The sequence below is a fragment of the Varanus komodoensis genome, unplaced genomic scaffold, assembly GCF_004798865.1.
Source record: "Varanus komodoensis strain SLA01 unplaced genomic scaffold, ASM479886v1 scaffold32, whole genome shotgun sequence".
Taxonomy (NCBI): Eukaryota; Metazoa; Chordata; class Lepidosauria; order Squamata; family Varanidae; genus Varanus; species Varanus komodoensis.
Window position 1 is genome coordinate 683,236 of NW_025335798.1, and position 13,912 is coordinate 697,147.

A 13,912-nucleotide genomic window follows, 5' to 3' on the forward strand; every position below is an offset into this window, starting at 1 on the left:
AGGGTGTGGCAGGGGACTCAAACTGAGCAAAAACCGCTCATGCAATCCATGCTTGGATTTCAGAACGTGCATCTAGGCCCGCACACCCAAAGTTCATGCTACCAAAAACATGCTGGCTCATTCAAACAGCAGTTTCACCCCACAGATATCAAAAGGCAAGCCTTGAAACATGCTGAGGTGCAGTACAAATTCTTTGGGTGGAAGTAACATGGACTGCTGCTGCTTTAGAGACTGGGGCATCATCTTGCACCAACACAGGATAAAACTGTAATCAGCTGTGGACTGTTTGATAGTCTTTATTTATTCACAAGTGTCCAGGGGATAAGCCACACCACAGTGGTTTCCTAGAACACTTGGCCCAATTGCCTTCTTGTGACGGGCGCTCGCTCCAGTTTGCCCTGCTCAGACAGGGCTCGTCTAAAAACTCTTCTGCAGTGCAGGATGGGAGACTGTGCACTTCTCTGTCTCGATGAAGGCCACCCTCTTCTCATAGTAGGCTGCCTCGTTGATGAAGACTGGGTAGGTGGTCTTGTCACCCTCATATAGAATATCTTCCCCACTGACTGTTTGGAAAATGGGGTCCCCAGACTTTAGAGGCTGGAAATCTTTATCCTGAAGGAGGGAGGGTTTGGTTATAGCCCAAAGCCAGAGCAGACAGACGCCCTGCCTAAGCCAGTTCTTTCTGTGTAGCTTCCTCTGGCGAGAGTGAAGAGGTGAGAGCCACCTGGGTGAGTACAGGCAGCCTCCCCAGCCCTGGGTCCCTAGTTATCGTGGACCTGCCAGTCCTTTCATCCCCAGCCAGCATGGCAATGGCCAGGGATACTGGGAGTTGTAGTCCGACATATTGGGATCCAAGGTTGCAGAAGGATGAGAGCTGGCATAGCTTCGATGGCTGCAAGGGCAACTTTCCTCTCCATTGCACTGCTACGGTGCAAGGTGCATCTACCCAAAGCCTATTTTTTCATGCTTACTAAGGTTCTTGGGGTGCCAGCCTCCCATATTTTGGGTAGCAGCTCCAAGGATACCACTCCCTGCGTGCGCACACAGCATCTTCCCTTCCTCCCTGCTTTCGCTCCATACTCACCTGCAGATTTGGATGGATCGCAGCAGAAATCTCGCCATTAGGATAGCGGGGGAAGTCCACAAAGCCAACCACCTTGTATGCTTCAGTCTCGAGGGCTGGAAACAACATACCTGAGACATGGAGATGGATGGACAGTCGGTCGGTCCAGAGAAAGCACCAGCTTCCTAGTTTGTTCCTACGCTTCACACCAGGGCAGAAAGAAGCGCACCCCCATCCATGTGATCAGCCACCACTCTGGGGCTAAGAGCTTGTGGTACATCTGAGCAGTCCTGGGGGATTCATCCTAAAGGCCACGCCAAAGCCAGAGTTCGCTGCATCGTGGCAGAGCAATGCAAACTGCATGCTGGGCAAAGGCACGAAGGATGGACGGGAGCACGTCGCCAGATCCGCAAGTGACGCGATGTGTTGGTTGGTCAATCTGCCTGGCTCTCTTCTATCTATGTCAGATGTGCAGAATCTCAGGTCCAAGGGCCAAAGATGGCTTTCCAGGGACCCATTCCAGCCACCTAGGGGTCCTCTGAGGGCCATGCCCTCATCTCCTAACTCCAGCCCTTTCCTTGAACTACTGACTGTATGGTGGTTTCCAAGCTTTTGCCTTTCCTAAAGCTCACTGTAAGGTATGCTGGTCTTTTGGGGATTTTGACCCTTAGAAGTTTCTCTGAAATGGAATTTGGCCCTTGGACTGAAAAAAGGTCCTGCAGACCTGATGTATGGAGACGTCAACAATTTGGAGATATACATCTCCAGTAAAATGTTCACCAGTAACATTCACCAGTAAAGCAACATTCACCCGTAAAACAATAAAAGCCATGCCATAATCTTGTTGCTAGCTAGTGTCTCTAGGCCACATTCATTAGCCCAATTCCCAGTCCCAAGAAGGAGCTCAGAACAAGGTATGCTGAGGTAGGTCACCTTGGTTAAACTCTTCAATGAAGTCCAAAGCACAGGCCACGATGGACCGCATCTGAGCAAGCAGGTCAGCCCGTGCTACCCCCTGGGGCTGTGGGCCCAGCTCCAATGCTGCAGGAAACCACATGAAGACAGTTGTGTTGATTATAGCACTGTTGGAATCAACTTGCACAAACTTCATCTTTGCTGCCTAAACCATTTGTTTCCTGAGAAGCTTTTGCGTAAATCGTAGCAAGCACAAGAAAGTCTTGCTCATGCGTATTTTGCACCATTGCCTGGAAGATTCTTCTGGCACAGCACAGCATCCCATGCTGTGGCTTTCCCCAGATCTTTGGACTGAGCATCGCCTGGTCCTTATCAATGCCTCCCATATGATAATGAATGTGATGCAGCATAGTTACAAGTGCCAGACGTGGAGTGGGAAGACCTGAATTCAAATCCCTGCCACAAACCTTATTGCAGGGGTCTGCAACCTTCTCGGGCCTCTAAAATTTTAAGAGTATGTCATTAGCGGCTTCAAAAAAATGTCTCCAATGGGGATTGGCCATTCTCAGAATGGCTGCAATGGTGGGCATGGCCCAGCACAAAACACCCATTTCCCAAAAGGAAAATGGGTGAGTATAACAGAAAAGTGACTTGCCCTGGAACCTAAGTCCAAGGCAGAAGTAGCATCTAAACTCTAAAATTCAAAACCACTGTCTTGAACTTACAGTTTTCTGCTTTAGCACTCATTTCCCAGAAAGAAAGCCAAGCTTTCTTTGCAAAGAACTTGGTCAAGGAAAGAATGAGGAAAAGAGTCTCAAATGCTGGATTATATATTTGACCTTCCCATAAAGCACAAGAAAATACCCATTTCAGAGAAGACAAATTGCAGATGCTCAGAAAAACCATGCACACGCAGACAAGAAACATGAACATGCATGGGCAAGATTAACCCACACCACACTGCGCAGCCCCACCAAACCACCTCCGCAACAAGCAACACTCACACACTGCATACACAAACACCATGCACAAAACAAAACCAGGCAAACGTCGCACAACCACACCAAAAAGCAGGCAAAATACACTCCAAACCCCACCCCTCCACACGATCCCAGGCAAGCAGCAACACCCAGCAGCAAAAAACCACTTCAGACAAATTAGCTGACACTTCGCACAGGCCAAGGGCAGGCATGCGGCAACTGAGGCTTCATTCTCGGCCGTATGCATGTTCTGATCCAGGCCTGCAAGGACTCTGGGTGCTCCTCTTCCAGTCACATTGCACACTGCTTCACTGGTACGCTTAGGAATAGCAACATCCGCTTCTAGCAACAGGCTGGGGGCTTGCTCTGCTAGGTTGGGCCAACCCTGCAAAGACCCACTGCAGATCTTCAGTCAGAGTATCAAGCAGTTTTCTGACTTCATTCCCTACCTAGCCCAACTTTGGCCACTGAAAATACGGAATAAGTCTCTTCCTCTGGCTGCTGCTGATAGAGAAGGATGGGACAGTGTCTTATTCCAGAATGTTTCTGTGGAGTGAAGAAGAAAAGATTGCCCTTAAGTGGGAATTTTAGCCTTAGTTCCTTTGGGTCCCCCAAAGCATGGCCTCACCTGAATGTAGTTACACATATGCATGGCCAAGAGGTTGTTTCCAGAGTCCACAATGAGGCAGGAGCCCATGTTGGCTGTGGTGTTGTGCAGGTCAAGCATGAGGTCATAGGCTTGAGAAGAACTCTTGGGCCCAAAGGTCTGGTTGATCTCCTGGGCACGCTGTACCTCGTACAAGTCCGTATCTGGAACCTTGGAGCTGAGAAACAGGCGCTCAAAGCAAAGGAGTTTTCGAGGCTGCCCCCGGGGCCAGATTCTGGCAGAGGAGGGACTGGGGTCACCTTGTGCCATGCAGGCCCTAGAGCAGCAGTGTGGAATCTCCACGGAGGTTCTCTATCAGGCCCCTCCTTGGGCTCCGCCATGGGCAGGGCTTGGCTCCAAGCCTCACCCCAGAGGAAGCCCCACTAGAGTAGAGGAATCCCCACTGTTATCTCAGGGCTTCACTTGAAGATGGCAGCAGAAACATGGGCAGTGAGAGGCCAGTACTGGGAGGATTCGCCAAGTCCTTTTGTGTGGGACACGCTTTCCCGGGGGGAAAGCACAGACCTCACAAAGCCCAGTTGGCAAGTCTCTTTCTCTGTGCAGAGAGAGGTGCAAAGCTCAGAGAAGTGCAAAGGGATGGTGTCAGCAGGCATAGATGTGCCCCCAGAGGGGCCCGTTTGGCTCACCGACCAATTACAGCCCTGCTCCACCGCCTTACCCAGCACGGTTAGCCCAGCTGTAGCCTCAAAGCCAGCGCAGGGCAGTGCAAGCTGGGACAGGCAGCCTGCTCCCCAGTAGCTGGAGCGGAAGTGAAGCTCCTGCTTCTCTGCAAAACCTCTGCTGAGTGGCACGCTGTTGGGAATGAAGGAGGCAGTTGCTCTTCACACGTGTTTCAGGGCCAGGGTGACACTGATGGGGAGGAGAAGGAGGCTCAGGAAATGAGGGCCCTGGACACGGTGATGGCGAGGGGAGAGCTCCTCTCAAGAATGGCCAGTTTGCAAGTCCCGGGAGGGGGAATGGCAAAGCAGCCTGCAATGATCCTGGACCTCAGGAGGTGGCATCAGGAGAGAAGAGCTAGCCCACTAGAGGGCTTTGCTGGAAGTACACTGAACATAAAGAGGCTTTGCCAAAGAGCAGTCTGTGGCTGTGAAAGGGGCGGGGGGGGGGAGCTGGCCCTCGACACACGCAGAGCAACACTCACTTGAGAAAATCAGCAGTGAATGTGCGATTGAGATCCCGGTCGATGTAGCGTCTGCACTGCTCAGTTGCACGTGGGTTGCCCAGGAAGGGAACGGCGTGGAAGGTGCTCCGCTGCAACTCGGAGGGGTCCCTCATCCAGTGCCTGACCAGGAAAACGCCCGACATCTCGTTCCCATGAGTGCCCCCACACACTGCCACGCGTGTCAGGGAGGGAAGGTGCTGGGTCATCGCGAGTGGGCTGCTATCGGCCTCTGTCAGGAGAAAGAAGCAGTGCCTGCAACTCTTCTGGGAACCCTGGAGGGAAGAATGTCCCATCTGCCACTTCTCTGGCCAAAGCACTTTCCTTATCTCTGGATCCCTCCTCAATATTTGCTTTGGCAAAGTCCTTAATGCAGAGGCAGGGAACATGTGGCCAGCCAAATTTTCTCGGATTCCAGTCCCCATTGACCTCAAGCAAGCATAACCAATGGTCAGGGTGATGAGAGTTGTAGTCCAAAACATCTGGAAGGACACCAGAGTTTTAGCAGACTATCATAGCCTATACACGGTGCCTGCCACTACCCCAGCTCCCTTCGGTCTGTTCTCATCTTGGAATTTTCTCCGCCCTTAGCTAAGCATAGAAACCATTTTTGGCACTCATGGGTGGCTCTGCCTTCCATCACATCCCTCCCATAGAATCATGGAATGACTGTGGTTATAAGCCAGGAACTGGTCTTATGTGTTGGTATACCTGCTACAGGTTTAAATCCCTTTAGATACACATACAGGAATAAAAGAGCAAAAACATGATCTTAAAGCATATTGCTTTTTGCAATTTAGACTTGAATGCCATGCATTTGGATATCTGAACATAGACAATGGCCAACTGATAAATTGCCAGCTTAATCACATTCGCAAAATAATGTTTATGGCTTTTAATGACCAGGTATAACACTAGTTGGAAATTTCCAACCTTTGGAATGCAGTACCGCTTAGTAGTTTGATAAGCAACACATCTCCTAACTAAGGAGAGAGACAGAGGAAGAGTTTGGCATCCATTTTCCAGAACCAAATGGGAGAGCATTGCCGCATCAGCGTTCCTTGGAACCGCACCTGGCAATTGTGATAGTTTGTCTGAATGATTCTTTAACTCTTCCCTGTGAGATTATATACTCGACTAGTTCATGTTACAAGCATCAGAGAGACCCAGAAGGAATATCTGGAATTATATAAGGCTACACTTTGGAGAATCTGATCCAAAGTTAGCCAGTTAGCTGTTTGCTGTCCATGCTTGCATTACCAGCACTTCTGAAGTCTCGATGCCACTAACAGCCCTTTCAAAATATGGCATTGATGCATTGGATTATTGCTGTATTTATAGTGGATTTTCTTCCCTAAGGGCAAAAATGTCATGTGTAGTCTCTAGCACTGAAGCGAACAGAGAAAGCATGGATCAGTTTTCTTGTGACACGGCCAACTGTCTGTTCCTGGTAGGCTCTGTGCCTGAGCCCTTTCATATGTGAGGTTGTACCAATATTTTTCCAAAATGCGGTTGCTGCTCTGGAAGCACTTGCTAATGAATATAGTGCAGTAGCCATTGTGCTTATAATACAATCAAGTCCCACACCAAGTTCATAGCACTGTAATTGTGGGAGCAGTTTGACAGGGCACATATCTTTATCATGCTCTGTAGCATTCACACATGCCACAAATCTTACTACACTATTGCAATTACAGAAATGCTTCCCTTTCAAGTTTGCGCTCGCGCGCGCTCTCTCTCTCTCTCTCTCTCTCTCTCTCTCTCTCTCTCTCTCTCTCTCAGCCTGAAAACTGCATGTACAACTTCGATGCTGCAGAAGAATGGAGGTTGAAAAATAAATTGCATGGTTATTCACAGCTATGCACCTGCATAGGTGTGCAGCCAAAATTTTCCCCTCAAAACGTCTAAATGATGGAGGGGAGAAATATGAGGGGTAGAAGATGGGGAAATAATAGTGCTATTTTTGTTGTCATTGTTTTCCTACTAACTTGTCCCAAGAAAATCAGTGTGAGAAAAGAACAAAGAAGGAAACAAGAAGGGAAAAGATACGAGAGAGGAACAATGTAGGGAAAATGTTGCAAAACAATGTTAAAGCCTCGCCTACCGTTACAAGTTCAATACGGCTAGATTGGAAAACCTATTTGCAGTGCATGGGAATCACAAGCACTGGAAAAGTTGTCACAGAAGCAGTTTGGGAAACACTGAAATACTGAGGGGAAAATAGCATCAGCACGAGGGGCTGGGACGCGAATCGTGTGACCTGTGTCTGAACCAGATGGTGCAGTGCCTGGAGAAAGTGCTGCCTGGAGAAAGTGCTGCCTGAGTCTTGTCTCATGACAGCTACACCTCTGCTAGGCATGTCTAGGCAGAATCTACCCAGGATAGGACTGTGACTCCTCTAGGGTGACTGTTGCACAGAAGCAGAGCTGCAATGTCACCGCCTAAAATGACTATGGAGATGCTTTTCTCCCACTACCAACCAAGATAAGCCATAAAAACACCGTCAAAATGTTTTGCAGTTACTTAAAATGCCAGGGCTTTCCTACTGAAAAACCAGGACATCTTTCTATCTGTAAGTCTAAACCATTCCGCTATTTTCTTGAACTTTCTCCAGTACACCCACTCGTCTTAGCAAAAGCTTTAATCCTAAGGCCACCCACAGAGGAGAACTAAATTTTAAAAGTTACTGTTAAGACAGTATTTGGACAAGATTAACATTGGAGAGGTAGAAACTGCCCTGTATCTTGCACAAACATCATGCAAAGCACAGCTTTAAAGCCAGAGAGAGCAAAACTTATCCTAGAGATTAAAAGGAAGTATGGGTGCTTCCGGATGAAGCTTTTATCAAGCAATCAGTTTGCCTTAAACACAGAAATTTACATGGAGGCCCAGACTGTACCCTCTTCTACTTGTAACTCTCCTTTCTTTTTCCACACCTTCTCAACCTTCCTTCTTACCAGGAGACAATCCGTGAAGCAGGAAAAGATGGGACAGATGCGCAGTGCCTTCTGATTGGTAGCGATGGCAGCCGGCTGACTGGAAGCACCCTAGGAAAGCACCTTCCCTGGGTCCAGGAGTACCACTTGATGAGGACAGGATGCAAAAGGCTAGTGTGCCAGAGCTGCAGAGGCTGCAGCTAAGAATAAAAGAGCATTAAGGAGGAGGAGCTGCTCAGTGCGTTCCCTTCTTGCTTCCAAGTTTTTTCAGCATCCATGAGCGGAAGGAGCTTTTTCCCTGCAAGGTGAAAGGCAGCTTGATGTGAGTGTGTGTGTGAATGTGAATGTGAATGCACAAAAGTGAAAAGGGGTAGGAGTTAAGCAGGCCCCCCTCTCTGAATCTCTTCTGCTCTGAACTGCAATTTCCAAACTGTCTTTCAGTTACAAAAAGTGTTATGCCTGACTCCCCAGGATCCTGACATAATAGAAATATCTATCAGCTTTCTCAGGGCATTCAGGATAGGCATGACTCCTCTAGGCTCCAGATAGGCAGGACACGGCCAAACACTAGAATAATCAGCTGTCTCAGGGTATGCATGATAGGCTTAGCTCTCCTAAGCTCTAGCCCATTCAAATGTCTAGTAACTGCCTCAGAGAATTCCCCTCAGAAAGTGGAAAGAGCTTACCTACAAAGATTGCTTAGAAGGTGTAAATTAAAAGATAAAACTTACTGCTAACCAAATCTGCTTTTGTATATCGCTTGCTTAACTGCTGCTATGTGATTCTGTAACTCCCCATTGTCACCATTGTTCTGATTTCTGTCAAAAACTGATTGTATTGTTTCCCATTTACCGAAAACTCACTGTGATGCTATAAAAACCTCATTCCAACTCCATTCGGGGCGCATTCCTCTATGAATGCAGGAATAAACCTCCTCTTTATTTTACCATCCGGTCTCTGGTCTCATCTGTAACACCGCGGGTTACAACAAAAGCAGCGTTTGGAAAAAGAGGCCTGCAACTGCATGTAACTTGTACTTTGGCCTGGAGAAAAGAAAGAAAGAATAACGTTTCTGGTTTTTCCGGATACCAGCAGATTGTTGATTTGAAAGATACTGGCTTGAGCGTGGCCCTGCAGGAGGCACCTGGGCTCTCAGGAACAGAGCTCCATCAGTAACAAAGATGAGAGATCGGTGTGACGCCAGTTCCTTAGCCAACAGGATGAGACAGAAGAATCAAAGCAGAAATATCGGAGGAGGAGAGAAGCATTTCGGCTTTTTGGGCATGGGAGAGTAGTGGACACATGGATGGCCCACAGGAAGCATTGCAGAATGCAAAAATGGATCGCCGGTGGGGATCTTGTAGGGCATTGGAAATTACCACTTGGTCAGTTGCTCTGCTTTTCTTTTCTTTTCTTTTCTTTTAAAGCAGAACAGAGGAAGCTTTTTTCAGTCCAAAGTCCAAATTCCAACCTGGGAAAGGGTCCCAGAACTACATTCCTTCTGTAGGCTTGGAGCCAAAGGTAATCTGGGTGCAGCCAAAAGTGATGATTAACTTATTGTAAGAATTCTGAAATATGTGGGATAAGATTTCTGCGTGCCTGCTTAGAACCAGCCTGAGCAGCCTGTCGGCTCACAATAAAGAAATACAAGCCTGAGAAGTATCCTGAACTGAACCACTCGGTGGTTTTCTTCCCTGTCCTGCCTCCTTGCAGGCAAAAGCTCTCATCTTTGATCAGCAAGATTAGGGGACTTCCCTGCTTCACAGGGCAGAGGATCTCCTTCATACTGCACAGCAGGAAAAATATCCCGTCTCTGATCACCTACTGCTCAGATATACCAGCTTTTCCCATTAGGTCTGGGAATGAAGCTGTCCGGCGGGATGGGGAACTCGTGTGGACAGGGCCTTAAAGTCTACAGGTGTGCTTATGTGCTTGGAAGTGTTTGTCAGGGAAAGCAGTACAAAAAGCATAAGAAAATCTAGCCAAAATGTGTGTTAGATTTGGGGGATCTCTTGCCTCCGATAAGAGGACTTGGGTGCTTCTAATGTCCGTAAGAGGCCTTTATAGCCTCACACTCATGATGCAACAAGACCAGTAGCAAAAGCGGTTATTGCAAGAGGGGGTAATTACATCTTACTTGCAGTCTTCAGTTCTGATGTACATTGTGGTCACTGAACAATATTAGCGTAGCCTAGTGAGCGGATCTCTATGCCCCGCAGCAATAATGCTGAAAGTGCATTATGATACCGCAAACAAGTGGATTATCTATATTTGCTCATAGAATTGTAGAGCTGGACACACCCTCAGTGTCATTTGGCCAACACACGGCCGATGCAGAAAATCCACCGCTGGGTAGGCGACCACTCAGCCTCTAACAAAGGAGGGTCCAGTTCATGCCACCAATAATGCCTTCCTGATGATTAGTCAGAGTCTCTTTTCTTAAAACTTGAACTCGCTGTTTCTAGTCCTTTCCTTTGCAATAGCAGAAAATTAATTTACTTCAACACCTGTGTCATCATTTACGGTATGATGGTCAAGTCTGCACAACTGATTGGCCGCATGGATGCAATGGCTAAGAATAGTTGCATGTGCGTGGAATTACGTTGTTTGCAGTCTAGTTTTTGTGAGGGAAAGTTAAGTTGTCCACTTGGCAGGGAAGTGGCCCCATCAGGTGGAGGAATTAAGGGACATGGACTGCTCAGAGGCAGCGAGCATAAAGAATGGCTGGGGAGCTGTCACTGACCTAAGAAAAAGCGACCTGAAGAAAGATGAGTAATGAGTGAGGCTTGAGGGAAAAGGCAGAGGAGACAGAGAAGCAGTGCAAAAAGGGACTAATCAGAAATGGAGTTCTACCAGGCGTAATTTGCTCTGGGTGGGGGAGAAGGTCAGTACTAAGGAGGCTGACCATGTGGCAGTATGACTAAAGCAGAGATGGACCACTTGGACCCTCCAGATGCCTTGGCCTGAACCTCCCATCATATTGGCTATGTTGGAAGTTGCAGGCCAAAACATCTGGAGGGTCACAGGTTCCTCACCCCGGGCCTGAAAGAAGTAGGGCAAAACAGCCATTGCCTGAAAAGCAGGGGTTACAGGACTGGCAGATGGAGAAGCCAAAGGGGGGTGGAGGCAGCTATATCCAGCAGAGGGGCTGTGCACTGTTGGCAGGGAGGAAGCAGAAAGTCAAGGAAGGTTTGTGCACTGGAATCATGGGTCCAGAAGCCAAGGGGGCACAAGAGTGCTAGGAACCCAGTCTAGAGTGGACAAGGCTGCTATGTTTGAAGAACTGCATAGAAGAGCGAACTCTACATTCCCCCATCATTGTGATGATGGGAGCAACAAGAGCTACAGGACAGGACAGGGGCCTCGGAACTATTGATCTGAGCCAACCAGCGAATTCTTTGGCTGCCACTGGCACGTGTATTAACAGCTGGAGAGCCCAGCTACAAGCATGTTGCTGTGGAGATTCTGCCTATTTGCAGGTGGAAGAAGCACAAGCCTGGAGAACTCCAGGGACAACAAGAGCCAGTGCCCATGAGCGAGGAACAAGAAACACCCATTCCTCCATGTAGATGATGATCAGGTTTGCTGAAGCTCAGGGCAAATAACACCTTTTTTCTATTCAAAGTATTGATCTCTATGATAGCCAACGGCATGACAATGTCTAGGGGCTGGGAACACTTACCAGTCAAAACTTCCAGCTGGCTTTGAAGTAGTCCAAAGTGTTCTTAGGGCAGGTCGGAGTCTGACAGCTCAGTGCACTCAGACACAAACCCGCATCGTTTAACCTTTACCTCTTGCTGTTTGGAACCTGGTGAATTATTTCCTTGTTGCAGCTGGTAGTGACCTCTGGTCCACACTGGATCTGTACCAAAGTATGGCCCTGTCTCAGCAGGGCTCTGACTGAGCTTAAAGTGGCTAGGATGAAGAGGAGAACGTAAACAGGTCACATCCCGAAAAGCAAAAGCGCTGCAGAATCTAACGTCATGGAAGAGAGTTCATGCCTATTGACAGATAGATTTGCCATAGCAGCCTTCTGCATAATCAAAGGAGATTTTGTCCTTGCCTCTCCTTAACATGTCAATTCTCCCATCACATCTCCAAATTCTGGGTAGCAGCTCTGTTTACATTTTTGTATTCTCCTTCAGCAAGGAGAACACAGCCCTCAGCTGAAGTGTGCATGCCACTGGTGGTGATGGTGGTGGGGATTCCCTATTTACCCCACAGCAATTACTCTTCACTTCTTGCCCTGCTGAATCTGAGATCTGGATGCCTGAACTCTATTCCTGACCCTCCAAGATCAGAGAGAGAAAACTGGAGTGGCCTCAGGAGACAAGAGGATTTAACAGACAATGTGCCTTTATTCCAAGATCTTGTAATGTGCTACATTCACCTGGGAGCTGGCTGCTCATGCTAGGGCTGGTAGCTCCCTGTCAAGAAATCGGTTTTATTGTTAAGATTTAGTGACTTAGAAGAAGGCTCCATCTCATGAGGTTAAAACCTCCTGACTGGTTAAATGCCAGGCATGGTGCACACATGCCCAACTTATGCTTCTCTCCCAGGGAGAAAAGGGACACGGAATGTGTCCTTACCCTCTGCCAGGGGTAACTTATTCCCACAGAGGAGGTACTTTCTGAAAGACCCCCAGAGGGCCAAGCACCCAGTAGGTGCTCACACAGAGATAAGCAGCACAATGAAAACCCTTAAAGACAGAAAAAAATGGTAGACAGAATGAAAACCTCAGCAAAATTAAATTTCTTTCCAGATAATTTCCCAAACAAGCCTAGCACAGTGGTGGTCAACAGAGAACTGAGGGAGGGAGTGGAAGGCAACTAGGGACATGCAGCTGGGGTGGTGGTGGAGATCTCCACAAAAAATGCCTCGGCTGAAGGTTTCTGGAACGGGGCTCCATGCAGGTGTGGCATTTGTGTGAGTGATGCTCAGAGACCACGAAGTGTAATCCACATTTTCTGCAGGATTTTCTCTGCTGGGATTTTGCATCTAAGGTGTTAATTTCAAATGATTACCCTTCCCGCCCCCAGGCATTTAGCTCTCTTTTCTGGGCCCTTGTTTTGGCTTCAGCCAGTGATTTAATAATTAAATTTTGACCTGAGTAAATTCAATTAATAAATAAGCAACATTCAGCTTCACCTTGCATGGATGAACTACGCATGTATGCCTCACTTCTTTTTACTGCGATGCTTTGCCACTGGTGCCAAGACATTTCACCACTACTCAGGGTGGAAAAGAAACTGAATCCACTGCCCAATTTTCCATTTTGGCATGGATAAGTAGTGCATGGCCCTGCAGATGTTGATGGACCACAACTCCCATCATCCCTAGTAATTCTGTATGTTGGCTAGGGCTCATGGGAGTTGCAGTCCACCAACACTGAGACGTGTTCCCCACCCCTGTGTTGATAAAACATCACCCAGCTATCCTGGGCTGTTACTAAAGAATCTCACCAGCAAAGGAATGATCCACCAGCTGGAGTAGCAATGCAATTTAAGCCTCCAGCCTCAAGCCTCCAGCAGGAAATGCCTCTGTAAAACTGCCCTGGAGTTTCCCCCATTTGGTGGAAGAGGGAAGCAGAAAATGATAGCATGTGGTAGGAGATACCCATGTAGTGAGCAGCATGGAGGAGCAAGCCAGTGTGCTGCAACAGAGAGAGTGTTGGATTAGGACTGGGAAGCCAGAATCCAAATCCCTAGTTAGCCCTCAAGATCACTGCCTGGTTGTGGACCAAGCCGTCTCTCAGGGTTACTAGGCAGATACAACGGAAGGCAGAGCTATGTGTGCCCTGAGAACCTTAGAGGAAATGTGGGGCATAAATAAGCTAAAGGAATAATCCCATCCCCCTTGAATTTCACCTGTACACGTCTCTGTATTCTCCAAGCAATCACACAATGCCAGGTATTCTTCAGAATGCTTGTTCTCACTCGCAATGTATTTGTTACCAGCCACATGTCATTATTTTCAGTTGGTGTAGAGAAATTCTTTGTTTAATTGACAACCTATCTCAGAAAAGAAGGGAGAATGTTTCCTAAAGTGTGGGTGTATAAAAATGATAATTTCATCTGCTGACAAGCACTAAGCTAAAAGCCAAAACTTGCTGTGGCATATCTGAATCATGCTACTCTATGATGGCATGAAAGTTTGCAGGCGGAAGCTTCCTTCCCCAGAGGGCAGAGAAGT

At 47.9% G+C, this 13,912-nt stretch overlaps 1 protein-coding gene across 1 annotated transcript; it reads right to left on the minus strand.

Moving 5' to 3' along the window:
- Positions 1-320: 320 nt before the first annotated feature.
- Positions 321-12,129, minus strand: ACY3 (aminoacylase 3). Its single transcript, XM_044438460.1, has 10 exons — positions 12,111-12,129; positions 11,512-11,635; positions 11,403-11,444; positions 7,742-7,920; positions 4,767-5,016; positions 3,587-3,782; positions 3,408-3,504; positions 1,997-2,104; positions 1,085-1,194; positions 321-612 (listed from the first exon to the last, which is right to left on the minus strand). The coding sequence occupies exons 1-10, from the start codon at positions 12,127-12,129 to the stop codon at positions 418-420; spliced, it is 1,320 nt and encodes a 439-aa protein (XP_044294395.1). The 3' UTR covers positions 321-417.
- Positions 12,130-13,912: the final 1,783 nt, after the last annotated feature.

Coding starts and splice junctions, on each gene's coding strand:
- ACY3 (XM_044438460.1), bottom strand. Junction 7,921..11,402: donor CCAGCTGGAAGTTTTGACTG/GTAAGTGTTCCC, acceptor TTTTATTCTTAG/CTGCAGCCTCTGCAGCTCTG. Junction 3,783..4,766: donor TTCACTGCTGATTTTCTCAA/GTGAGTGTTGCT, acceptor CCTGTTTCTCAG/CTCCAAGGTTCCAGATACGG.